This window comes from Gobius niger (assembly GCF_951799975.1).
Source record: "Gobius niger genome assembly, chromosome: 16".
Classification (NCBI taxonomy): Eukaryota; Metazoa; Chordata; class Actinopteri; order Gobiiformes; family Gobiidae; genus Gobius; species Gobius niger.
This window is the reverse complement of record NC_136867.1, coordinates 2,753,194-2,779,581: the sequence shown is the minus strand read 5'-3', so window position 1 is coordinate 2,779,581 and position 26,388 is coordinate 2,753,194. Positions and strand designations below refer to the sequence as shown.

General features: G+C 42.4%; 1 protein-coding gene across 1 annotated transcript; it reads right to left on the bottom strand.

Annotated features, from left to right (window-relative positions):
- Window positions 1-4,595: 4,595 nt before the first annotated feature.
- tmem30b (transmembrane protein 30B) lies at window positions 4,596-20,951 on the bottom strand. Its single transcript, XM_079573222.1, has 7 exons — window positions 20,758-20,951; window positions 15,270-15,380; window positions 11,903-12,010; window positions 7,967-8,057; window positions 7,752-7,889; window positions 5,234-5,440; window positions 4,596-4,828 (listed from the first exon to the last, which is right to left on the bottom strand). Exons 1-7 carry the CDS (start codon window positions 20,947-20,949, stop codon window positions 4,650-4,652), a joined length of 1,026 nt encoding a protein of 341 aa, XP_079429348.1. The 5' UTR covers window positions 20,950-20,951; the 3' UTR covers window positions 4,596-4,649.
- Between the last annotated feature and the right edge of the window lie 5,437 nt (window positions 20,952-26,388).

Genomic DNA, 26,388 nt, shown 5'->3' with positions numbered 1-26,388 from the left:
TTCGTCCACATGGAGCTGTGTCCTCCATATGACTTCTAGCAAACTTCAAACGGGATTTCTTATGGCCTCCTTTCAATAATGGCTTTCTTCTTCAACTGGTTCATGAAGGCCAGATTTGTGTAGAGTACGACTTATAGTTGTCCCATGTACAGATTCCCCCAGCTCAGCGGCAGGACTTCGCAGCTCCTCCAGAGTTATCTTGGGGCACTTGGTTGTATATCTTACCAGTGTCCTCCTTGTTTGATCTAATATTTTGGATGGGCGACCGTGTCTTGGTAAGTTGGCAGTGGTGCTTTACTCTTTCCATTTCTGAATGATGGATTGAACAGTGCCCCGGGAGATGTTTAAATCTTGGGAAATCTTTGTATAACTTAACGCTGCTTTAAATTTCTCCACAGCTTTATCCCTGACCTCTCTGGTGCTCCTTGACCTTCATGATGTTGTTTAGTGACCAATACACTCCGACCATAGCTCTGAGGGCCTAAAAGAACAGCTGAAATTATACTGAGAGTAGATTACACACAGGTGGCCTCTATTTAATGGTTAGGCCAAGGAGTGAACATTCTGGAGTCATTAGGAATGTTATAAAGGCAATTTAATACACTCAGAAAATGCTGTATGAATACTCATGCACGCCCCACTTTTCACTTTTCTATTTCTTGAAAAATAACAGAATCATGTATCATTTTGCTTTCAATTCACAGTTGTCTGTTGCTTGTGTGTGAACGTTCAGTAAAAAAATCAAAATAAAATCTTTATGTTTAGGGTTGTAAACATAACAAAATGTGCAAAAGTTCAAGGTGTATGAATACTTTCGAGAGGCACTGTATAGTATTGATGAAGTCTGTTGTTTTTAATTTTTATGAGGGTTCAGAAGATTAATATTAACCTTGGACCTTGGAACACAGAAATCAATAATGCAGTTCGCAGAAAAAGACAAAACATGATTTACTGGTTTATTTGGTCGGGACAGTGCATGTTAATGAACATACATGGGTCTCATGCGTGCCACACCAGATTATAGCCTGGGGCTAATTTCCATCTGTCGTCCACCCATTGCAGCTGGACCGAGAGAGTGGAAGGTTGCTGCCTGTTTACACGTCGCCACGACGCCAAGAACAGAAAGAGCTGATGGTTCACAACATTATGGAAAAGGAAGGGTCAGAGGTTCCACCAAAGCGTCGTCATGCCCTTAATCGAGCATTATGAAGGGAAGCAGATCAGTGATTTTGAAATTTCTTTGAAATTCTGGATCTGCCGCAAACATTCTTCAGAATTCCTCCAGTACACTGGGCTGATGATGCAGACTTTCAAAAGGCTGCTAAAAATGTGCATTCCAGGAAAGTTGTCAATGATGTTGCAGAAGGGGGGGTGAAGCTTATTCAAGACTTAGCCCAACAAAGAACAAAGAGCAGAAACAGTACTTGCAAGTTGTGAAAGAGCACAGGCAGCTCTTTTGTGATGCCAATAAAGCCACAGTGATTAGTGGACATTCTAAGCAACATTTTATGCAAGTTTCACTTTGTTTTTGGAGAATAAAACCACAAATTATTATTATAGTATGTCTTTTTCATTTGGCTCGCTATGTTGTAGTATAGGGCAATTTTCAAGTGCCTTGTGCAACTTTCAAATGTTAATTCATTTGCATAACATTTGGACCCAAATAATTTGGCCAGATAAAGGCCAGATATTGCAAAGAAAATATTTGGAGCACTTTAATCTTTATACATAACTATTATAAATATAAATAGGTCCTAATTTTCAAATTTTTCAAAAGCAGTTTTGTCCCAATTCTCAGGATTTGTACAATATAAGTCGTTTTATATTCCGGTGATTCCTAACAAGCTTCAAAACACAATAGAAACATTAGCTGATGGATTCAGGGTTCCACACACTTTTATTAAATAAATATACAGGCTTAAACAGCAGAGTAATTTCCAGAAGTAATATGAAACACATTCTAAATCCCTGAGCTATACAAATTTAGACGGATTTCATTTATGGTCCTGAGAAACAATATGCAGCATTTACAAAAGTACAGGTTACACATAGTGCAATAACAGTACTCACATGAAGCTTTGCAAATTCAGATGGCTACAGTATTTAAAAAGGTTGACTTTCTCAGGTTAACCCCACACTGTAAGAACAATATCTAAATCTGTCAGAATGAAATCTAAATCTTCATTTGAGCAAATTGCATGGGTTCTGATTGATTTACTTACTGAGTCTGAATGTGTTGTTCCTTGTAGGTCTTGAATTACTGAAGTAAATAATCTGCCAAACTGCCATCCAACTATATGACAGACATGATGGCAGATTCCCAATTATCTGCCCAAAAGTTTTAAATTGACAAGTCTACCAGAAGACCTGTCAAGAGGTTAACTCCGCACCGGCTCCAGAACAAACTGACTGAGGGAGGGTGCGTTCGAGTTTCAAAAGGGTGCAAATAGAGTTTCTCACCATTAAAATACATTGCGATGCCATTAAAACTGAGGGTGCAAACATTTCCAAATGAGGTTGCAATGAACCCTCGTAGATCCGGGCCTGAACTTTTTTTTGTTAAATACCACATCAGTAAAAACTGTATTGATTAGTTAAATCAAAGCCATTGAAACCATTATTGGATGAAAGCATTTGACCACTATATAAAAAGTGATATCTAAGCTGGAAAGCAACATTAATCAAATGGGAACCACAAAAGCCATACAGGGCTCCAAACACATTTTCTCCAGAACATCTGCTGTCTGCTTAAATCTGCAACTACAGGAAAGCAGTTATTGCTGCAAAACAAGGGTCAGCCAGCTATTTAAAAGAGTGGTTCACTTACTTATTTCATGCATGTTGTGAATGTCTCAGGTTTTTCAGAAAAAATATCTTGGTAAACTTGTGAATTAATTTTTCCATTGGTGAATGCACGTTGTCCAGGCCAGACAGCAAAACAGCCCCACACCTCCTGCACCATACTTCACAGTGGGGATAAGGTTTTGATGATGGTGTGCTGTTCTGTTTTTTTCTGCACACATGACGTTGCGTGTGAGCACTTGACGCTCCACAGCACTACTGGCAAAATATTCAGTGGACTGTTGGACCCAAAGTTGAATAGTTTGGGAGGAACACACAACGTCATGTGTGGAGGAAAAATGGAACAGCGAAATGTCTGGGGTTCACTTACTTTTTCCAAGTTGTATTGTGAATGTTTACATGTTATGGCCATTAAAAATATGATACAATGTATTTGTTTGGGTGGTATTAGTTTAAGCAGACACTGATCTTCATCAAATACAAAAGAATAAATAAACACATTTTATGACCAATTTAGGCAGACAGGTGAGAAATTCCAAAGCATTCACTTTTTCCTCCCACTGTATTTACACATTTACTATGCCATGTTTGATTACAATTAGTCTTCTATACCGGTGGTTAAAGTGGACTTTGGGAGGTGATGGAACTCTATGCTACATTAGGCTGATAAATATATGAAAGGCTGTGCGTACTTGCACAGATAATAGAGTCCATGTAACAGAAGGTGTTTTATATTGCTTTTAATTGCTTTATTTTCAATGAAGTTTTAAACCATTTTACAGAATAATCCATTTCTAGGGGTGTTCCTGTTTGAAATACTACCTGAATGTTGCGTGTAGCAGGTAAAGTACAACAGTACAAGTCCTCCACCAAGTCATTATTATGATTACTTCCCCCCAAAAAGAAAAATCAACACACATTTTTATATCTACTATTAGTCTAATTTAATTGCTTATTCTATGTATTAATTTTCTCCAAACATTAAGACAAAACTTTAGCCAGGATTCCTGACATTTCAGTTGCTTTTATAACGGGCAGATTTAGAGTATCAGATCAGAGGAAATAATTGTGTGAAAACAGCCGACATAGCGTCGTAACCCCACACTGTGTGTGGGATCGCTATGTTACTTTTCTCTTCATAAACACATCCTAAATTGAGAAGTGACATAAAATAAAAAAGTGGGCAAAAGATTGGGAAGAGTAGACTCCGATGAGAGTTCATAATTTTATGATAAATGCTGTTATATTGAGGCATGTTAAACCTGCAGCTTCTACCCTCAATGTGTGTATGGGGAGAGGACTGTACTGCAGCCACTCTTTTCATATGACTATTCCTCTAGTCTTTCTCTGGTGAGTGGACTTCTGTCCAGCGCAGCTTCAGCAAATTAACAACAATCTCTGTGCGCTCACTTAGCCAGATCTGCAATTCTTTCGCAATAGGTCTCCAAACCTGTCGTGCTGTATATTGTCGCCATTGTTGGAGACCAATATTGAAAATTAAAATGTCATTTTGTGCTTAACCTTCATTCATATGTGCTGACAGAGAACTTGCTAGAATTTTGTTTCATATGAATAGGCCCAGTAATGACAGAAATACTGGGCCTATGCATCTATTTTTAAAACTAATAAAAATAGATGCATAGTAAGCGGCATAGAATTTGTAGCAGCACAACACCTCAGTTTTAAATTACAAGCCATTTAGAATGTTGTCAATGCAATCTAATCAAATTATTTCAAATAGAGAATAAGCACAGTCCAATAATAAAACATGCTCTTTGTAAAAAAAAAAGAGAAAAGAAAAATGTTATCCAAAAATATCGGCAGTAGTTCCTGGATGCTAAACTGAATTAGTCTTCTTCTGGAAACTTAAATTTGGCATAGATGATGAGCATGACCACTGACATAACGAGACACAGAGAGCCGATCACTAAGTACGCAATACCCAGGAACTCATTTTTCCCACCCATCCACGACACGTTACTGAACACCACCTTCTTCCTCCCATCAAAGTCCATGACCGGGTAATCTGAGCACCAGGGTTAAGGCTTCAACAACAGAAAAAAACAACTTGGAATGGTCAATGCAAGAAGTGTTTTTCATATCCCTGCTGATTTAACTATGAGGACGTCACGTGACTGCATTTGCCTATAGCTGATTTACTTACTGGAGGAGATTTGCTTGCCTGCTGTGTTACCTCAAAAGACACGGTGAAACACTGCTAAGGCCAAGTGACCAGGGATGATGGCCAATTTGAAGCTCTGCAGCCGTTCCACAAAGTTGCCCAAAGACTTTCTACTTATTAAGACAATTTAAGGGAACCCTGATGAATGCAGACGTCAACCATTTTCACCTCTTCATTTCAGAACCATAATATGGCTCCTATTCATCACTATCCTTGTTATGAACAGACTGACATTTGAATGAAGGATACTGTAGGAGATCTCCAGAGAATAGTTCCCTGCAGGCAACCCATCAGTGTAGTCCCCCTCTGTGATGCGCCTGTAAAGCTTCCTGAAGTTGGGCAGAGCGGAGCGTCTCATCCACACCAAGAAGTCCTGGTTGATGAAGCCGTTGTTGGCGGCGTCTGTGGGGTCCAACTCATAGGCCGGTTTAGACCAGTACAAAGGTTTCACGGTTTCTGCAAGAACAACACACCAAAGATCAAATGGATTAGGCAGTACTGCATGCAATATATTTTTAAAAGCAATAAACAAAAAACAAACAACGCCTTGTTTATCTTCCCATCAAAACTAAACAAAACTAATGGTACAAGGGCTAGAACGCCACTTTTTCACTTGTAGTTAGTGGTTGGGTGAAGCCATTTATGGTCAAACAACTGAGTTTGCGTTTTTTTATTTCATAATGATAAATGAAACTGCCAAAATGACCCTGAAGTTGACTTACCCTGGTGATCTTGGCCTGATAATATGCACACAAGTTAACATAAATGGCGATTAAAGGTCAGCATCCCCACCTGTGACCTGTGTTTGTAATGACTGTGTGTGGTCACAAAGGTCAGTGAGTTTTTGGGATCCTGACAGACACTAACATCTTTCATCCAGAGCTGCACTGACGTGTCCCTGAGTCATGAGGAAAGCAAGAGAATTGTCAGAGGATCTGCAAGAAAAGGTAGTTGAACTGTATAAAATGAGAAAAGGTTATAAAAAAGATATCCGAGGTACTGAGAGCATCAATCAGCAGTGTTCAAACTCTAATTAAGAAGTGGATAAAGTGTGATTCGGTTGAAACCAAACAACTGGCAGCAAAATTTTGGATGAAAAGAAAAACCAAGAGATAACATCAGGTGGAATACAGGGCTCTCGGAAAAAAAAAAAAAGCTGTGTTGCTATTTCGAGACACACAGTAACTGATGAAAAATGGGCTGCATGGCCAAGTCGCCAGAAGAAAGCCATTACTTCTCAAATGCCACAAAGTATCTCTCATTGGCTACAGCAGAATAAAGTGAAGGTCCTGTTAGTGACGATTTCAGTCTCCTGACCTCAATTATAATAACACTGACTTTTATTTTATTTATATTTACAGGGGTTACTGTATACTTTTTATACGTCTTGCCCCTCTGAGGTTTTTGATAGTCATTGTATATAAGGTACCGCTATTTGCTATCTGTTTGCACATTTCCTGTCTATCCTGCACGGTGCTTCGTGAGACCTAATGAATTTCTCCATTATCAGATCAATAAAGACTTATCTTAAATCACTGAGCCACTCTGGGGAGATCTCAAACGCAGTTCATGCAAGACAGCTCAGAAATTGATGTTGATGAAGGGGCAATACACAGAATGAAGAACTGGGGTATATACACTTTTGATCAGGGTAATTTTGGCAGTTTCAATTGTCAACATGATTTAAAAAGAGTAAACTCAGTTGTTTGACCATGAATGGCTGAACACAACCACTAACAAAAAGATACCAAAAAAAATTACAGAAATTACAGAAATGTAAAAAATAGCCAAACTTGTTAAAGATACTAAAATCAAATTGATCAAATACTTAAAACAACTTGAGGATTAAAAAGAAGCCACATTTTGCTACGTCCTGATGCGCCAAAATCAAAATACTTTGTGCACACTGATGCAACAAACATAAAATGATCTGAATGCTACTGTTACAGCAGTTACAGGGGATTATTAGCAAGGGATGTTTATTTATACCGTACATTTCATACTCAAAGCAACTAAATGTGCAAACTGCCCATTTCATCTGTGGATGTATCAGGTTCCAAAATGTCAGCTACAAAATAACCCACGGCACCACTGAAATTGCGTGCGAGAACAGCGTGAACATTGAAGTATATTGAAGTGCAAGGTCTCCAGGCACTGGTTTAAAGACTAAGCCTAAAGTGATGTTTCTTGCACACATTTAATTGTCAATATCTTAAAACCGAGGGAACAGACAGAGGCTCAAGGCAGCCGCTTTGTAGGCAGTAGCGGACCATAGCGGACAGGGGAAAGAGTAGAGAAACAGGACATGGGATGATGCTGAATATAGTAGTAGATAAATTGCCGCAAGTCAAATTATATATTGATTCGCTGAGTTGTACACCCTCAGATCACTTGCCTTCAAGGGATCAGAAATGTGTTCGTCTCCAACTATGAACAAGGACTGGTAGTCATTTTTGACAGCATCTCTCTTCAAACGTAATGGCAGTCAGTTCTTCTTTGCGTTTCTATCACTGTAAGCAGTTCTGGTTGTGAACCATAGACTTACTATAATTTTAATATTGTAACATTGAAATTGTTACTTTACGCCATCTTTGAATGTTGTTTGGCAGCCAAGACATTTCCTTTACCCATAATGCACCGCACAGCCCAAGGTGTCTATTTTGCTTATTCAGAGAAGCAAACCGAAAATGCCGACTGACTTTTTTAGTTTTTAGTTTAAAAGACGATAGAAAAATACATATTTTTACAGCATTACTAATGTCATTACCGTTAAAAGCGTTCCTGAGGGGCTTTACAGAGGGGTTCCGGTACTTGATGTTGTAGTCTGTCCACCAAGCAATACCTTTGCCATCCAATGGCACGGGCTTTTTCACTCCATTCAAAATCTGGTACAGTTTGAAAGTGTCTGTGGTCATAACAAATATTTACATTAATTACATGCACAAGCCCGTACGGTGATTTAGTCATTTGGTATTGTGGTACCATTGAACATGCTGTTAGCCAGAGATCCACAAGGTACAATGGGCTTTTCGTTGCTGTCATACCGGTATGGTTCACACGTTGAGTCTGGGGTCTATGGAGAAGAAAAACACGTTAGCAAAATCAGATGGCAAGATGGCTTTGAAGGAAAGAAAAAAAAAACACCACTGGTTCACCATAAATGCTATTATTTCTACTTTATTATCAAGCAATCTGATATTTCAACTTTTCAATCGATCAATCAAACTTCACAAATAGCCACTACCATTGTCACACTCATACTATCCCCATCCTCCTTCTCAGACACCACACAAGAAGTGACCCACACACACAATAAAATAACAGACATAAAGCAGATGAACTACGTAAGGAAACACCATTCAAGGAGCCGTCCACATCGGGGGCAGCGCATTAGCTACAGCCGCCAGGGCACCGCAACAGGCTGCCTGGACGAGGTGCAGGAGACACACCCAACCTCCATCCAAGCACCTGCTGGACAGCACTCACAAAGCCACAGCCAATCACAACTCCTGAGGCAGAGGAATCCTTCAGAGGACACACCGAGAGAACCTATGGTTTGTCAAAAGAAAAGGTAAAAACTAAAGTACAACTTATATCAGGCCGTTACTTGGGTATTTTACAATATCGGCTGATCTAACACTGATAAAAGACGATATCTCCGGGACGAAAACACAAGTTTTAACCTCCGCAATTGTATTTTTTATCACTAATCACTAATCACGTCTGGAACAGAAACTATGATTAAATCACATAAAGAAAAAAAAGATAAATGGCCACTGCTAGAGTAGTTTATGAAATAACTGATCCAAGATATTTGATCAGATCACTTAATGTGAGTTGAAATTGTGTGCAACCTAAAAGCCTGTCATCTTGCCACGGATATTTAACAAGATGACGGCCTTAAAAACATTAAACAAGGATTGAGTCCTTGTTTAATGCTTTTACATTAGCTTAATATACATAATTGATATGTAACATCTCATTTGCAAGAAAAATTAAGAATCTATCGATCTTACACAGGAGAAAAGAGGAAATGGAATTGACGCTGTGGTGACCAGACTCAATTGCTGCTACAGCAGTGAGTCTGGTTCCCAGGCTACATCTCTTGTACCTACAAAACAGGAATGCTTTTAAGAAATCAGCCCTATGCCCCTATAAAGCCCCCCCTACTGTCGCAGTTCAATAGTGACACAGTTAAGAAGATCCCCTGCTACACAGACAAATCCGTGCAAATCTGTGCAAATCCCCATAAAAATCGATATCAGTCTGAGAAAAAACCCATATCCGTCGACCAAAAAACAAATTAATTGGTTCAATAGACCGTGGTAAAATATAAATGATTATAAAAGGTGCTTGGATAAATAAAATGGTGTGATAAACTAAAAACTAGTTTGGTTTGTCTTGAAGCTGATCTTAAAAACATGGACAGTACTGAAGGAAATTGTTTCTGACTTAAGAAATCATAATTCAAGATAAGATCATTTAAGAGAAGATAAGAGAAGATAAAAATTGAGAAATCCACTTGGTACACAGGGTGTGAAGAATAGACAGGATATGTGCAAACAATTAAATAGTAAATAGAGGTATCTTATATACAATGACAATACTAAAATAAACAGACTATAGTAAAAGGATCAGTATGAGCAGTGCAGGTTTACAGTCATAGTGCAAGTGGTTGATAAAGTGATGCAGATAAAGTGACAGATATAGAGATTATTGCATGTATTTTTGCAATGGGGTTATTGCACATGTTACTTTAGAGCAGGGCTCTTCAATTACTTTTGTCACTGGGCCAGATTTGTCGGAGGTCATTGGCCACTGGGCCGGTCAGTCGGTGAGCCGACCACTGCCACCAAACGTATTCATATTTTTGGGATAAGTAAATGATGATTTCATTATCATCAATGCTTGAATAGAATAGAATTGGACCTAAACCCAATAGTTGTATTATATTCCAGCATTTTAAGCTTTAGAAACATTGCAATAACATATTCATACAGAATAATAAAGAGCCTAATAATAAACTAGGACTACTCAGAACTAAACCAGGATTAAACCAGGGCAAAGCATGATCTATCTATCTATGAACGGCTAGTTCGGAAAATTCATTGAAAACAAGCAGCATATTATGCAAAGATAACTACTTGAAGCAGCCTTCATGACGATCCCACACTGAGCCTGTCTTGTTGATTCTGAAGCTCACATTTCATCTACAGTGGGTCGTAGCCGAGTGGTTTTCTCCAGGAGCTAAAGCACTATTAGCCGCGACAATTTATCAACCAGCTCGGAACATTCATTGAAAACAAGCAGCATATTACAATGGCCGCTGGCTGCTCTGCTTTTTGATGACACTAGAGGCCACCATTGCTCCGCCATTGCTGTAGTACCTCCATATGGCCGCTAGTCCCCTATTGAAAAGTATTGAACTTTAGACACTTTAAAAACAGCTTTAAAGCCTGGGGACCAGGCTGGTTTTCGTAAGAATTTGTTTTAGAAATCTCGTACTAATGAGGGTCGGACTGTTAGCAATGGAGCAGCTCGATCTACACGCCAGACAAGGGCCGAGTCTACAGTGAAGGTCCTGCCCTTATGCCTTTTTTAGGAACATGCTTTGTCAGAACTGGGGAGGGGGAGTCTGTAAATCAGCCATGATTTCCCCCTCAAGCGTGGTCATTGTGGTAAATGTAAATATAATGGACGTCTTCTGCTCACTCCTCCCCAGTCTATGGCATATTATGCACAAAAAACGTCAATAAAGCAGGCAACTACTTGAAGCAGCCTTTACGATGATCACACAATGAGCCTGGCTTCACACATGTATGGTTTATTGCAGACTTTTCATAAACAATGAGCTGTAGTCGATTATAGCAAGCTAACGGGGGTAACCTCGAATAACCATTGTCCACCTGCACACATAACGTCCGTCTTTGAGGCGTATGGACTGGATATACGTAGGCTTAAATACTTGGTGTAGTCCATGGGGGTATAGTTAAAGATCCATAGGGCATGGCAGTAGCAAAGAGGGACTAGAGCCTTCAAACAGCAGTTATTTTTCAGGCAAGAGCCCCTTCCAAGCATGCACACCGTCTCCAAAGTCACTTTCCGGGTCAGACGCTGGATCAAATCATAATCTGTGTGGCCACTGTTCACAAAGTGATAAAGTGTAGCTCCTTTCCAACAATAAAAATTAAAATGCATTCATTGTACTTTCAATACACGTGGAGACAACGAGCAGAGGGTTGTGATGATGCCACAGACAGCGTGTGGAGGGGGCGTATCGGAAAGGGTCAGAGGTTCTTAAAGAGACAGGGGCCTATTTCAAGACATTAAGTACAGCCATTTTGAGAAAGCAATTATATACAAGGCAATTATTTTAATTTACTGCATTTACAGACCAACAGAAGGTTTTGTCATCATTGTAGTGTGCTATAGACTGGTGCTATATGATTGAAAAAAGCATAATACCCCCTCTTTACAGAGACTAGATGCAAGTTGGTCATTTTATGCTCACACCTCAGGTCTTACACGTAACTGCAGTTTCTATATTAAGCTAGTGCATGACGGCACTTCAGACCCGAAGTAATGACTTTTTGAGTGACAGTGCAGGATTTTAGAGGCAGTTGTGGTGAACAGGTCTGAGCTCTTTCTACACATTAGGACATGACTGGCACATGTAGGGAGAAAATACTTAGTTTTAACATATTTAAAATCTGTATAGTCCCTTTAAATATAATAATATTTAGGGGCTAAAATGGAATTCAGTGTTCAAGTTATTTTAGTAGTCTTTCTCCTGATACCCATTAAAGTCATAAAAAGATGTGAATACTTTTGGAACTACTTTTGCTAAGTTTTAAATTAAATGATTTATTAATTATTATTAATTATGAAATTGTTCTACACTATCAAGAATAGTCTTACCGTAAAGTAAGCCAGGTCCCCAGACAGTTGGTTGTCATCTTTGGACACACCATACGCTCTCTGATTCTGGAAGAAGTTGGTCAGGCCATAATAGAAGAAGACTGGGCCCTGTGGAGAAAAACATACACTGCCTTATTAAACCACAATACTCCTCATTTGCACTGTATAAATTCAACAGTCTTTTGAAACTGGAGAAAAAACAGGAAGATTATCAGCCCCCAGGTTAAAACAACTAGAAAGTAAATCCTGTATATCCATGATACAGGATCATGATGGATCACAAGTTACTGATCAAGACAAATAAACTCAGCTTTTGAATCATTCTATTCTAAACTGTATGCGTCTGAATGTAATATCAGTGCGGCAGTCAAAAATGATTTCTTCCACAATGTATCACTCCCTCAGGTGAAAGAGAAAGATAAGGAACTCCTGGAAGCAGACTTGGATGAAAATGAAACAAAAGGAGCCCTTGCAACTGGAAAAGCCCCTGGTCAGGATGGCTATAGCATAGAGTTTTACAAATGTTTCCAGGACGTCCCGTTTCCAATTCTTTTAACTTTATATAAAGATATTGCCTCCAGCCCCTGGCTGCGCCTGGAAATTCTGTCCATAAAAGTAATGAACAGAACCGGTGACAAAGGGCAGCCCTGGCGGAGACCAACACGCCCTTAGCAGAGGGCCCCGGATCCCATACTCCCGGAGCACCCCCCACAGGGCACCACGAGGGACACGGTTGAACGCTTTCTCCAGATCCACAAAACACATGTGGACTGGTTGGGCGAACTCCCATGAACCCTTGAGCACCCGACGGAGGGTATAGAGCTGGTCCAGTGTGCCACGACCAGGGCGAAAACCGCATTGTTCCTCCTGGATCCAAGGTTCAACTATCATCATCATCTGCATTAACTGCATCAGAGCTAATCAGAGCTCTAGCTTTAGCCTCTATCCAAATACAAGCGCGATCGTCCTGATGACTTTACTCCATACTTAGGTCTACGTGTTACTGTTCCGCACTGTTCAAAAGTCAGAGAAATGCTGCAGTGGTTTGACAAAGAGTCGAAAAGCTGCTTCACTCCAACAGCCATGTGTACCTGATATATTTGAAAAGAAAAGGAAAAAACAAAACATATGGCTATTCTAGTAATACATCTGAATCCATACATTTTACATTTTATTCTAACCAGGTTTAATTGAACTCAGAAGTGAGTTGGTAGGAAATATTTAACTAGATGAAGACGAAATAGCAATATTAGCGTTATTGACTATTTAAAAAATCGTGACAGGCCTAGTTCAAACACAGAACCTGGTGAGAGTCTATGTTACGGTATGTAAAAAGTTTGAGAAGCACAGATGGATAGAATGTCCTGAGCTGGGGGGAGATGAGCAAACCCACCCCAGCCCGCCGCCTCTACCCGCGGGCAACTCCAGAAAAATGGAGTCCAGCCTCTTTCCAGGAGTTGCGATCCGGAACCCAAGCTGTGCATGGAGGTGAGCCCGACTATACCTAGCCGGTATCTCTCAACCTCCCGCACAAGCTCAGGCTCCTTCCCCCCCAGTGAAGTGACGTTCCATGTCCCGAACACCAGAAGCTGCGCATGCGGACCAGGTCATCGAGGCACCTGCCTCTGACTGCCACCCAGTCCTCTCCGCACCCGACCCCTACGGATCCCTCTGCGGGTGGTGGGTCCACAGGAGGGCGGGCCCACGTCGTCCCTTCGGGCTGTGCCCGGCCGGGCCCCGTGGGCAGAGGCCCGGCCACCAGACACTCGCGTTCGGGCCCCAACCCCAGGTCTGGCTCCAGGGTCGGGCCCCGGCTGCGCCATGCCGGGCGATGTCATGGTCCTTGTTTGTTGTACGTCAATAGGAGTCTTTTGAACTGCTCTTCGTCTGACCCGTCACTTCGGACCGGTTTGCCATGGGAGACCCTACCAGGGGCATAAAGCCCCAGACAACATAGCTCCTCGGATCATTCGGGCACTCAAACAACCCCACCACGTTAAGGTAGCAGTTCACGGGGTCAACCGATCACCACCTGGTGGTGAGCTGGATCCGCTGGCAGGGGAGGAAGCCGGTCAGACCTGGCAGGCCCAAGCATGTTTCTGCAACATCGCGTGGCGGTCGGGGACAGCGCCACTGGATTGGCAGACCGGGGTGGTGGTCCCTCTCTTTAAGAAGGGGGACCGGAGGGTGTGTTCTAACTACAGAGGGATCACCCTCCTCAGCCACCCCGGTAAGGTCTACTCCAGGGTGCTGGAGAGGATCCGGGCGATAGTTGAACCTTGGATCCAGGAGGAACAATGCGGTTTTTCGTCCTGGTCGTGGCACACTGGACCAGCTTTATACCCTTCATCGGGTGCTCGAGGGTTCATGGGAGTTCGCATGTGTTTTGTGGATCTGGAGAAAGCGTTCTACCGTGTCCCTCGTGGTGCCCTGTGGGGGGTTCTCCGGGAGTATGGGGTCCGGGACCCTCTGCTAAGGGCTGTCCGTTCCCTGTATGACCGCAGCAGGAGCTTGGTTCGCATTGCCGGCAGTAAGTCAGACCTGTTCCCGGTGCGTGTTGGTCTCCGCCAGGGCTGCCCTTTGTCACCTGTTCTGTTCATTACTTTTATGGACAGAATTTCTAGGCGCAGCCGGGGGCCGTAGGGTGTCCGGTTTGGGAGCCTCAGGATCTCATCTCTGCTGCTTGCAGATGATGTTGTGCTGTTGGCTTCAAGGAACCAGGACCTTCAGCTGCTCTGGGGCGGTTTGCAGCCGAGTGTGTAGCGGCCGGGATGAGGATCAGCACCTCCAAATCTGAAGCCATGGTTCTCCACCGGAAAAAGGTGGCTTCCCCTCTACAGGTCGGTGGGGAGTCCTTACCTCCTTGCTTCCGACATGACTGGATAAAGTAGTCTTCATCTCTTCATGACCTTTTTCCTTCATCATTAAATTTGACAGGGATGCAAAAATGTTCCCATTTAAATGATGCGGGATGTTCAAGCTCCTCCGTGCCTCTGCTCACCATGACCACGCTGTGTGTGGACTGAACATGCGCACAACTTTTTTTTCCCCATAAATCAATCTGCAGATCACATGTGTGCCACCCTGAAAATATTGATCTGAACGGATCACGGATCAATGATGATTCGTTGCACCACTAGAAATAAATGAAATTTTTAACAATAATCAAATTTTTCTGAGTTTCATCTGTATGCAGAATAACTGAAATTTGACCAATTACTCACTGACATTTGACAAATTATTCAAAATGCCATTAATATGATTAGGACATGATTCAAGCCTTCAAAAAGTAAATTTAGCAAAATGTAGTCATCATAAGTGTTAAATATATGTTAGTAAAAAAGTAGTTCTTGAAAGGGAGGCAGACCTCAAACAGTTTGTCCAGATTGAAAGACAGCGAGCACTTGCAGTTCTTCTGTGTGATGGGGTCTGAGCAGGAGAAGCAGGGTGAGGTCTGCTCCACACCCGTGTAGTCCATCTGAAGAAGTGACAAAAACACAATAAATATTTAAACAGTAATTGTCCGCCCACACCTCACAATTACTCCATCCTTTTCACGTAACAAGTCTGAAACTGGGTCATGGTACCTGCCGGTCAGAACTGCTTCTACACATTGGCGATAGAGCTCAGGCGAGATACAATTCACAGAAAAAGAATAGAATGCTTTTCAGATGCCAACTACTGGAGTATTCTGATACAAGGGTGTTGTGTAGTTGTGACCCAGCAGTTAAAGTAGTTTTTCTGTGGCTCTTTTGTTTGTTTGTTTTTCTGATGAAACTCTATGGATGTTGCCATCTATGCAGTGATGTAGGCCTACTACAGTATTTCTAGAATTTGACTTGAATTTAAATTGGAAAAAGATAGAGACAGACAGACAGAGAGACAGACAGAGAGACAGACAGAGAGACACAGAGACAGAGACAGAGACAGAGACAGAGACAGAGACAGAGACAGAGACAGAGACAGAGACAGAGACAGAGAGACATGACAAAATGGATGAAATTACAACCGACCAGCTGATTAAACACGTTACTGCCTTCAGCATCAGAGAAAGACTTTTGCTTGAACCTGATTTATCTTTGGATAAACACTACTCCAGGACCGGCCATACAACAGCGTCCTCCTTACAAAAAGAAAAGTCAACAAAAAAAACGTCCAAGTAAACCTCCAGATGTTACTGCTTCGTCCGCTCAGACGAGTTGTTTCAGGTGTGGCTCAAATAAACACAAAGTCATGCTCCAAAATTGGCCATTTTGCTTATGTCTGCCGTTCACCTAAGACAAGCAATGCACATGACATACACTTACCAAAAGTAACTGTACTGTATCTAAGAGAAGCCATCCAACAAAGAAAATCCACTATGATGTTACTGCATGCACTTCTACTTCTCCAAATGTGGATTTGAGCCTTGTTGTAAACTAAGGCTCTGCTGTGTCTACCCTTCCGTACCACATCTATGAAAAATGCTTAGTTATACTGCACTACAACTGCCCCTTAGTGAAGATAGCAGAGATCATGCTGCTTTCACTACACATGATGGACTATTCAGATTTCGTAGAGTGCCTTACGGACTTGCATCTGCTCCTTCAGCCTTTCAAAAGATAATAGATGGCTGAAATCCTCAAAGACATTCCTGGTGTCCAAAAGTACCACATGGTCCTACACAAACTGAAAGAAGCTGGACTGGTGATAAACGACAAGTGTCATTTCAGAAAACCTTCCCTGTGCTTCTTGGGACATGTCATTACTGCAGATGGCATCCACCCTGACCAAGAGCACATCGATGCTGTGACTAAAGCTCCGCCCCATCAGATCCTGCGACTCTAAGGTCATTCCTTGGACTTGTCTCATGGTATTCAAAATTCCTGCCCAACTGTGCCACATTTGTAGCCCCCATGAGGGACTGTGCAAATAATAAAGACACATTCACATGGTCATCTGAGGCACAAAACAGTTTTGAAGAAGTAAAACGACTCCTTGTGAACAGTCCTGCGCTCTCCCTGTTTGACCCCGCTTTACAAATTGTGATTTCAACAGATGCTAGTGACTATTGTGTTTTCACACAAGTTCAACCGGATGGAACTGAAGCCTGTTGCTTTTGCCTCATGCACACTTGCCAGCACAGAACGCAAATTCTCCACAGTTAAGAAAGAAGCACTTACATGTGTGTGGGCAAGTGAAAAATGGAGAACATACTTCTGGGGACGACGCTTCATACTTCGTACTGACCACCAAGCTTTGAAAACTCTACTCAGGCATGGGGCGTGCTGGACCCCTGGGGCCCAAACTTGAGGGTGAAAGCAAATGTGGTAGGCTAAAGCAAAGGTGCAGACACAAGCGCACTCTGCACTCTTGCCGGCGGTGTATGTGAACTGGGCGTGGGTTGAGCATGAGCTGGGGTTGGCCGTGATTGGTTATAAACCCTAACCAATCAGAGAAGGGCCTCTGGGCCTCCACATCATAAACAATTCACGTCTCACAAATATTAATTAATGAAAAAAGTTGATAAACCTTAATAATTCTAATCATGTTATATTAAACATTTGAGAACACAAAGCGTTGTAAAATAAAATATGATATAGCTTTTATAAAAAAAAATCTTTTTACTAGTGGTAGGACTCGATTAAAATGTTTAAATGTTTTAATCGAGTTAATTACAGGTCCGTAATTAATTAATTGCAATTAATCACATTTTAATCAAAAAACAAAAACAACAAATGTATTTATTATTGTAAATCTGTATAGTTATTCAAGTAACAGAGGCAAAGTGCATTTATAGCAATATAGCTTTCAAGTGTTTTAGGAACTCTAATTAAAACTCTAGAAGTTACATGAGTGATCAAACAGTAATAATAATGCCACATTTATATACAAGTTTTAACAAAGTGTTTAACAATTAATGTAAACAGAAATCAAAGTGCCATTTCTTATCTTGACCAGGGTTAGGGTTGATTTGGCTCAGAGTGGGATGTGATTGGCCCGGCAACGGAAAAGTGGAAGAAATTGGACGGAAGGAAAAAACAAAGAATGAAGTATACACGCGTTTACAAAGGTAATGTTTTGCTGTCAGCATTTGCCGAGCTCTTCCCACAGACAAGCCTGGTTTTATTCTCTGCGGCTGACGGTATGCAAATGCCATGTGCGAGCCAAACAGAGGAAACACGCAGCCTAGCAAATTGATACTGAACGAACGAAGCAGCAATAAAAATGGCAAGCAAGCGAAAGCTACGGAGTGTATCACTAGCACACTTTGGGTTTGTCACACCAAAAAAGTGGTACTAAGAGACATCCTCCCCAACACTTTCACTGTTGGGGAGGAACGCAGGAACACAGATATACACTGCGTTCCAAATTATTATTGGAATTATTGAAATATTATTGGATTTTTGTGTCAAAAAGGTAAAAAAAAAAAAAAAACAATAATAATGAAACTCATGGATGGTATCGTGTCTTGGGGCTCTATGAATCACTGACATTAATCTCAGAGACCTGGGATCAGGTTAAGCCCAGTTAAGGGAAAAACTGCTGAAAAGGGTGTTCCACTTTATTATGCAGATCATCATTTTCAAGCAATATGGGTAAGAAAAAGGGTCTGTCTGCTGATGAAAAGCGTGAAATAGTTTAATGCCTTGGTCTAGGTATGAAAACCTTCGATATTTCATGAAAGATTAAGTGTAATCATCGTACTGATAAGAGATTTGTGGATGATTCAGAGCACACTCCGTTTTGTGCAGATAATGGCACAATATGGACGGTTTCTGCCAGACAAACACATCAGATTAGGAGAACAGATGCCACAAAGCAGCATACAGGTATTTGAAGCTGCTGGTGCCTCTGGAGTCCCCCGAACATGAACGTGAATGGCCACAATCCCCACCGACCTGTAGAGGGGTTCCATTTCCATGTTTACATTATGACTGCATGTGCACGTAAGACACTCAATAGTCTTAAAGTGCATTTGTCAAAAAATCATCAGAAATGCTCACAAACTGATAAACACCTTCAACTGCCAGCATTGAGACTTTTCTAAATGATGCACTGAAGCAGGATTTTTCCGTCACCATCGCAATGGTCGCTTAAAAGACCATCACAGTTCACTGTCCATTTAAAGGTTGTAATTTTAAAACAAATGTCTATGCCACCTTTAATTCTCATCGAAGTAAAGAGCAGGACAGATGATTGGAAAATGTTCAAGAAAATGTTGATTTTGAAGTGAATAATCCAGTACAGAAGATTTACATGATCTTAAGCCACACTTAGAGCACAATATGGCAGTCTATTTTCTGAAAATGCAAAGTGTTCTCCATATACCTGAGAGTTCAATTCAGGACATTGTACGACAAATTTTGCAAGTAAATGAACTGTCCAAATCTGTTCCTCTTAAAGGAATAGGCCACCGTTTTTACATACTGAGATATGTTCTTACCTAGCCTTAGCCGAGTTAATATATACCCGTCTGGTCTGTCCGTGCGCTCTGTCAGGCAAACGGAGCACATACGCATACACACATGTCATATAGCTCCAAAAAAGCTCACGATAGAAGCTACCAAGCTCTTCCACGTGTTCTCTATTTAAATACATTTACGTGAAGTGTTTTCATGCGAGATATATTTACACAGAAATGTAGCATGTCGATTTTATAAGCAGATAAAAAGGGGTACTATAAAAAGAGGCGTAATGATACGAGGAGCACAGCGTCCGCGCAGTAACTCCTAAAGACTTCCCCCGCTCACTTCCGTCAATAGAAGCTGCATGACTTGTACAGAGCCTTTTACAACAAGCAGAAAATATATTTTCGGAAAGTGCTGCTCATTCCTACCTCATGGTGGAGCTCCTGAGTCCTGTGTCGTCGTCCGGGGTGAGCTGGAAATCTGTGAAACATTACTACACTATATACTTTCTGCTTGTTATCACAGCCTGTCACGATGCACGTAAAAGGCATTGTTCACAAGTTATCGTGCTAAAACCTGACGCTTCTTCAACTGTTCTCTGCGAGCTCTCTACAAGTCATGCAGCTTCTATTGACGGAAGTGAGCGGGGGAAGACTTTAGGAGTTACTGGGCGGGCGTTTTGCTCCTTGTAGCATTACGCCTCACAATATAGTACCCCTTTTTATCTGCTTATAAAATCGACATGCTACATTTCTGTGTAAATATACTTCGCATGAAAACACTTCACGTAACTTTATTTAAATGGGGAACACGTGGAAGAGCTTGGTAGCTTCTATCGTGAGCTTTTTTGGAGCTATATGACATGTGGGAGAGGCTGCCTATGTGCTCCGTTTGCCTGACAGAGCGCACGGACAAAGACCAGACGGGTATATATTAACTCGGCTAAGGCTAGGTAAGAACATATCTCAGAATGTAAAAACGGTGGCCTATTCCTTTAAAGCAGAACTAAGTAACTCTTCCCCCTAGAGGCCATAAGCGCAACTGCAGGTGTAGTAGCAAGTTACGATTTTTTAACTTATTAATTGTCTTGGAGAGTAAATACTACGCTGACAGGAAAGGCGAAGGGAGAGAGGGTTACTGTGCATCCAATTATACAATGGAAATATTTTTTTTCACTCAAACCTGGCTGTTTAAAGTGACGTTAGCCCGCAGTTAGCTTTGCCCGTTAGCATGTTAGCTTCTTCTTCGTGATTGCATTAGTGTGTATTGCTTTCTCTGCACCGGTGGCAGTCAAGTTGCAAACATGGTTTTCTGGTCAGAGACACCAGGGAGAGATGAAAGACCCTCCAATCATCCCATTAACACTTGTATTACCCCCACAGGGACTACGAAAAGGATTTATTAAGGTAAACACGTTACTTAGTACTGCTTTAATATTAATGGCTCATAGTTGTTCTTCCATACCTCCAAAACTTGCAGGTTCCTGGAAGTGACAAATAGGGCCACACCAATGCCGATGAATGCCAGTCCCACTAGCACAAATAGTGGGATAACAATGCCGGCGGAGAGGATGGGCTGCCAGGCTGGGAGCCTCTGCTGGGTGAAGGCTGTGTTGTCCGGACGGTTCTCCACCTCCTGGTTTTCCTTTTTCTGCATCGCTCCTCCTGTGGAGCAAAGAATGTCTATATTAGTTTATAACAGTGGCACAGATGGTAGAGCGGGTCAAATTGCAGTTCCTGAAGGTGCCCACTGCCATTGTGTCCTTGGGCAAGACACTTCACCCACCTTGCCTCCAGTGTGCATTGGTGTATGAATCAGAGCATGAATGGTTCCTTGCTGTAAAGCACTTTGGGCCCAAAAAGTTTTGATTAATTGATAAATGAAGGCATAAAAGCACTATAGTGATAGAGTCCATTTACCATTAAAAAACGTTTTTTTTTTTTTTATTGTCTAGAAGACAGCATCATAACAGTGTGTAGTTTGGGTTTTCATCATTCATCACTTTAAACTTAAAAAAAAGAAGAAAAAGATTTGCACATATTTGTCATATCCCCTTTTTGTATCAGGTTGTGTCACCAACAAATGTGTACATCTCAGAAGAAAGAGATTTTGCTATATAATGTGGTTTATTAAAATATGGATTGCATCATCCAATTTTGTGATTACCATGGAATTCTGCCCTGCTAGAAAGTTATCTAACTTTGAAGTATCGCAAAACCAGGGTTAACCCCGAACTGCCACCAACCCTCTTATCCAGCTTTTTTAGTACAGTGGCGAGAAAAAGTAAGTACACCATGTGTAATTTCTCACATTTCTGCCTAAATTGGTCACTGAACATGGTCTGATCTTCATTAAAATCATAAGAATGAATAAACGGTGTCTGCTTTAACTAATACCACCAAAACATTTACATTTTATCATATTTTTATTGGCCATAACATGTAAACATTCACAGGAGAGCGTGGAAGCAGTAAGTACACCATCTGAATCTCGCTGAACTGCAGCAGTATTGTAAAGAGGAATGGTCCAAGATTCCTCCTGATTGTTGTGAGCGTCTAATTCTCTACAGAATTGCGCAGCAGTGGCTTTGCTTGAGGTGAACACATACGAGCGTCTGATTGCTAGCCTTTCAAGCAACCACCTAGACGGTGTCTAGGCAGCATTATACTACCAACTGTCCCCACAGCAATGCCTCTTCACCAAGTGCAGCCTTCCTGAAGCTGAGCTCTTCACTAATGTCGAGAAACTTTGGCAGCTGGATATCTTGCCATACAGAAGCGAGTGGTTAATCACCACCTCCGTACGCTGGAGGAGAAGACTGCATGAGTCCTGGTGTCTGGTGTGCACAGGTATAGCATTCCATTACGTTGGAAGCAGAACCTCCCCCCACTCCAAGCGTCCAAAGAGGCAGTCATTCCTCAGTTGAATGGCACAGAGAAACGGCTTGTGAGCGACCCGGAGAAAGCTGCCATTTACTCTAAGGAGATCCACAAGCTCATTGACGCTGGCTACATCAAAGCTATCACCCCTGCCAAGGCTGGGAGAGCATGTTTTATCGCCCGCCACATTGTGCAGCACACTTCATGCTTGATGGAAGACAGAGCCTGAATGACAAACTCCTCCCTGGACCTATGCTCGGAGCCAGCCCCCTGGGAGTCCTGCTCAGGTTCAGAGAACACCCAGTAGCCATCAGCAGTGATGTGAAAGGAATGTTTCGCCAGATGCCCCTGCTTGAGGAGGACACAGCATTCCTTCGCTTCCTGTGGCGAGATGTCAAAGTGGACCAGGATCCGACCATCTTTGAGTAGCAAGTTCTCCCTTTAGGTACAACATGCAGCCCATGTTGTGCCACCTTCGGTCTGCAGACTCATGCTCAGAGACACACTGAACCAGAGGAAGATGCTCGCATGTCGCTTCGGCACAGGCCAAGCAGCTGATGAATCGACTGCACACTCTAATGATGAAAGGTGGCCTTGAGCTTAGCGAATGGGCCAGCAATGTTGCTGCAGTCATCTAACATCTCCCAAAGGAATCCAGGTCAGAGAACAGCACACTCTGGTTCACACAGCAGACAGAAGACCCCCAAGAGTGCATTTTTGCCCTCCTGTGGCAGTGCAAGTCAGACACCCTACGCAACAAGCTGCACTCAAGTGAGTCCCCTGAACTAACCATGCGTAACATTTACTGCTTTCTCGCCCAACAGTACGATCCGGGATACATCAGTACGATCTGGGATACATTGTTCCTTACACAACCAGAGCAAAGATCATTGTGCAGCACCTATGGGACCAGTAGAGAAGGTGGGACGACACTAACTCCCCGAAGAGCTTGTCCAGGCTTGGAGACTGTAGAAAGAGCAGCTTCCACTGTTGCCATAAGTTCCATTACCCAGAACTTCTGGAAGCTACCATCCAGAAGTTGCATGGGGCAGCTGATTGTACACCTCCTACTGCTGACGAGGACCAGGAGGAAGAGCTGGCTCTTCTGAGAAAAGTACAAACTGAAAGCTTCCCCAATGAGGTGGCTTCTCTCAAAGCCGGTAAGCCACTTTCCTCTAGTAGATTACTAATTTTGTCTGCTGAGTATGACAGGTCCTCCAGTCTGATTCGAGTTGGGAGAAGACTCAGAAGATGTGACGCTCTGAGCAAGGACGTGCTGCGTCCCATTCTCCTGTCCTCCAATCTGGTCTCCAAGCTGCTGATTCAGCATTATGACCACCCTGGAGCTGAGCATACTGGATACTCAGAGGCCGGAAAGCAGTGAACAAGTACCAACATAACTGTGTGGACTGCCAGAAATGGAGTCCAAGAATGGCACATCTACCTCCCTCCAGGCTAAGGCTCTTCCGACCTGCCTTCTACTCTACAGGTGTGGACTACTTTGGCCCCATGCTTGTTAAAGTGGGGCGCTGCACTGAGAAGAGAAGGGGCCTTCTGTACAAGTGCCTTACCCGTCGGGCCAGCCACTTGGATCTACTACCTAACATGGACAATGACTCATTTCTGATGTCACTCAGGCTCTTCATCTCACGCAGAGGTAAGCTGTATGAACTCCTCTCGGACCAGTGCACCGATTTCAAAGGAGGAAGTAAGGAGTTACATGACACCTTCCTCGTTTGGAACCTTTGGAACAGCTCGCAGCCCAGCAGATCCGCTTTCGTTTTAATCCTCCCAACGCTCCCAACTTTGGAGGCTTGTGGGAACGTGAAGTGAGCTCTGTGCCAGAGGAAGTGCTGATGACATTCCTAATTGAAGAAGAGGGCAGTCTCAACTCTCGACCCTTGGGTTATGTTTCCTCTGCCCTCACTGACCCTGACCCAGTCATGCCCAACTGCCTGTTGATGGGGTGGCCGGACTCTTCTCTTCCTCAGGTGGTTTACCCAGAGTCAGAGTTGCTGAGTGGTAAAAGGTGGTGTCACTCACAAGTTTTCACCGACCACTTCTGGAAACACTTCATTCAGCACTTTCTGCCTACTTTGCAAGCCCGGCAGAAATGGCAAACGGAGAAAGAAGAAATCAGCGTGGGAAGCATTGTGAACACCCAGAGCTATGTGGCAGGTAGGGACAGTGAAAACTGTGATGCCCGGAGCAGACGGCAGAGTGAGGACAATGGTTGTCTAAGTCAAGGACTGGACCTACACTCGCCGGTGATCCGTCTCATCAGGCTAACAGCTTTGCCCCAAGCTCATACTGACACCTAGAAGTCAAATTTACAATGTAAATTTGGGAGTGGCTGTATTAAACACTGCCTCTAAAAAGGTTCACTTGTTGTTCTGCATAGCTTAGTTATCTGCACGTAATATTGGGTCGCATGTTATCAAAAGGCAGCACGGTTCAGATGCAGCTAACGCAACCGCTCTGCCATGAACTTTGGTTTTGTGTGAACAATTGCTGTGTGCGTCCATAAACGTGAGTAACCTTGTTTGCATCATATTGTAGCAATGTTTTCTGCCATAAGTTATAGTTTCACAGTGTTTTGTGCTGTTTTAGTTGTGTCTAGTGTACTTTCTCTTTGCATTTAGAAACACCTTGTGGTTTCAATCAAGGCTCGTTAAGCATATTTTCAACTTGGAACTGTTGTGACAAGTTTAGTCAGTTAAGTTGTTAACCACACTGGCGTCCTGTTGCTGGCACCCTGCTGGGCCTTTGACTAAACCAGGTAGAGAGACCGGCTTCTTCCTGTACTCCAGATGAGGCCCTCGCACCTTTTAGACAATAGGGCCCAAATGGCCAGTCTCCTCAACATGACAAAGATCTCCTTCTGTCTCCAAACGCCACCTTGATGCATTACCATGCAAAGCGCCGTTTGGTGGCCTGCATTGACATCTCCAACTGTATTACCATTTCTATGTGTATTCTGTGCTTCCCCTGGGGGTGCCTCTGTTGTCTTTGGTGTGCTCACCTATAAAAGGTGATGCCAAAGCTAACTAGAGCAGAGCTTACCATGAACTTGCGTTATGTGTAACCCTCTCCGCAATGCATTGTGTAATAAACTTCACATCTTGACTAGACAAACATCTCTTAAGAAAATCTACAACAGAACACACTTTCAGTTTATATCATTTTCCTAATTACATCCTTTATATTTGTGTTGGACGCATTATTTAGTCCTTTTTTTAGCAGGTAAATTAGGCTCCTGCATACAGGCCCCTATAGGCCATGCAGCAGGCTTTTGCCTTTGATAACTATTATGTGGTAATTGTTTATGTAGTTTGAAGTTCTGGAGCTCTCTTGTAATATTTGTATCCTTCCTCTGTTCTATTGTAGAACCCACACTCATGCTGTATACCCAATCACACGCAAGATTGAAGTCTAAATTAAAGGCACTGTTCTAATCATCTGGCTGTGGACATTCACCTCTCTCTACTCACCTGAACAAATAAATTCAAGTCCTAACCCGACCACTGTATTGATTGCTAATGAGCACACAAACCACTATACAGTCCTTCCTACAAGAACCCTCACTAACACCGTAAAAATAAATACTTACCCTTCACTCTGAGTATCTGAGTGATATAAAAGCTTTATAAATGTTAAAAAAGGTCCTATATCATGCAAAATCGACTTTTTAGAGCTTTTGGCCATGTTGTTATGCTACTTCCCTATCAAAAACACCCCCAGAGTGGTTTGCGGCTTCATTCACGCAGCTCTCAGCAATCCTCCTGAATCCTGCTCTCTGGGCAGCTGCACCGCCCTCTCCTGGTGAACAACTGACCTGCTCCGTTGGGACGTCACAGCGGAACGGAAGTGCTTGGCGTCTGTAATGCAATGTCTTGCAGCCTGATTTTAATTTGTAAAATAGCGTTTTCATTATTTCTGTCGTAAGAGAGAAACAAACAGAAAAAAAAAAATTAAGAAAAAAAAATAATTAAAAAAAATAAAAGATGTGCCCGAGGTGCTTCCAGGTCAGCTGAGGCCAAAACAAACACATCCCCTGAGCGTCTGAACAGATGTCATGTTTGCGCAGCAGCTGTGAAGATGGAGCTCGTTGTCACCTATTCTGGACACACCTTTTCTTTATTCTTACCTAACGATCATGTCACGGACAAAAAGAAGCGCGTTTGGCTACGAGGACGGGAGTTTATTCAACCTTTTT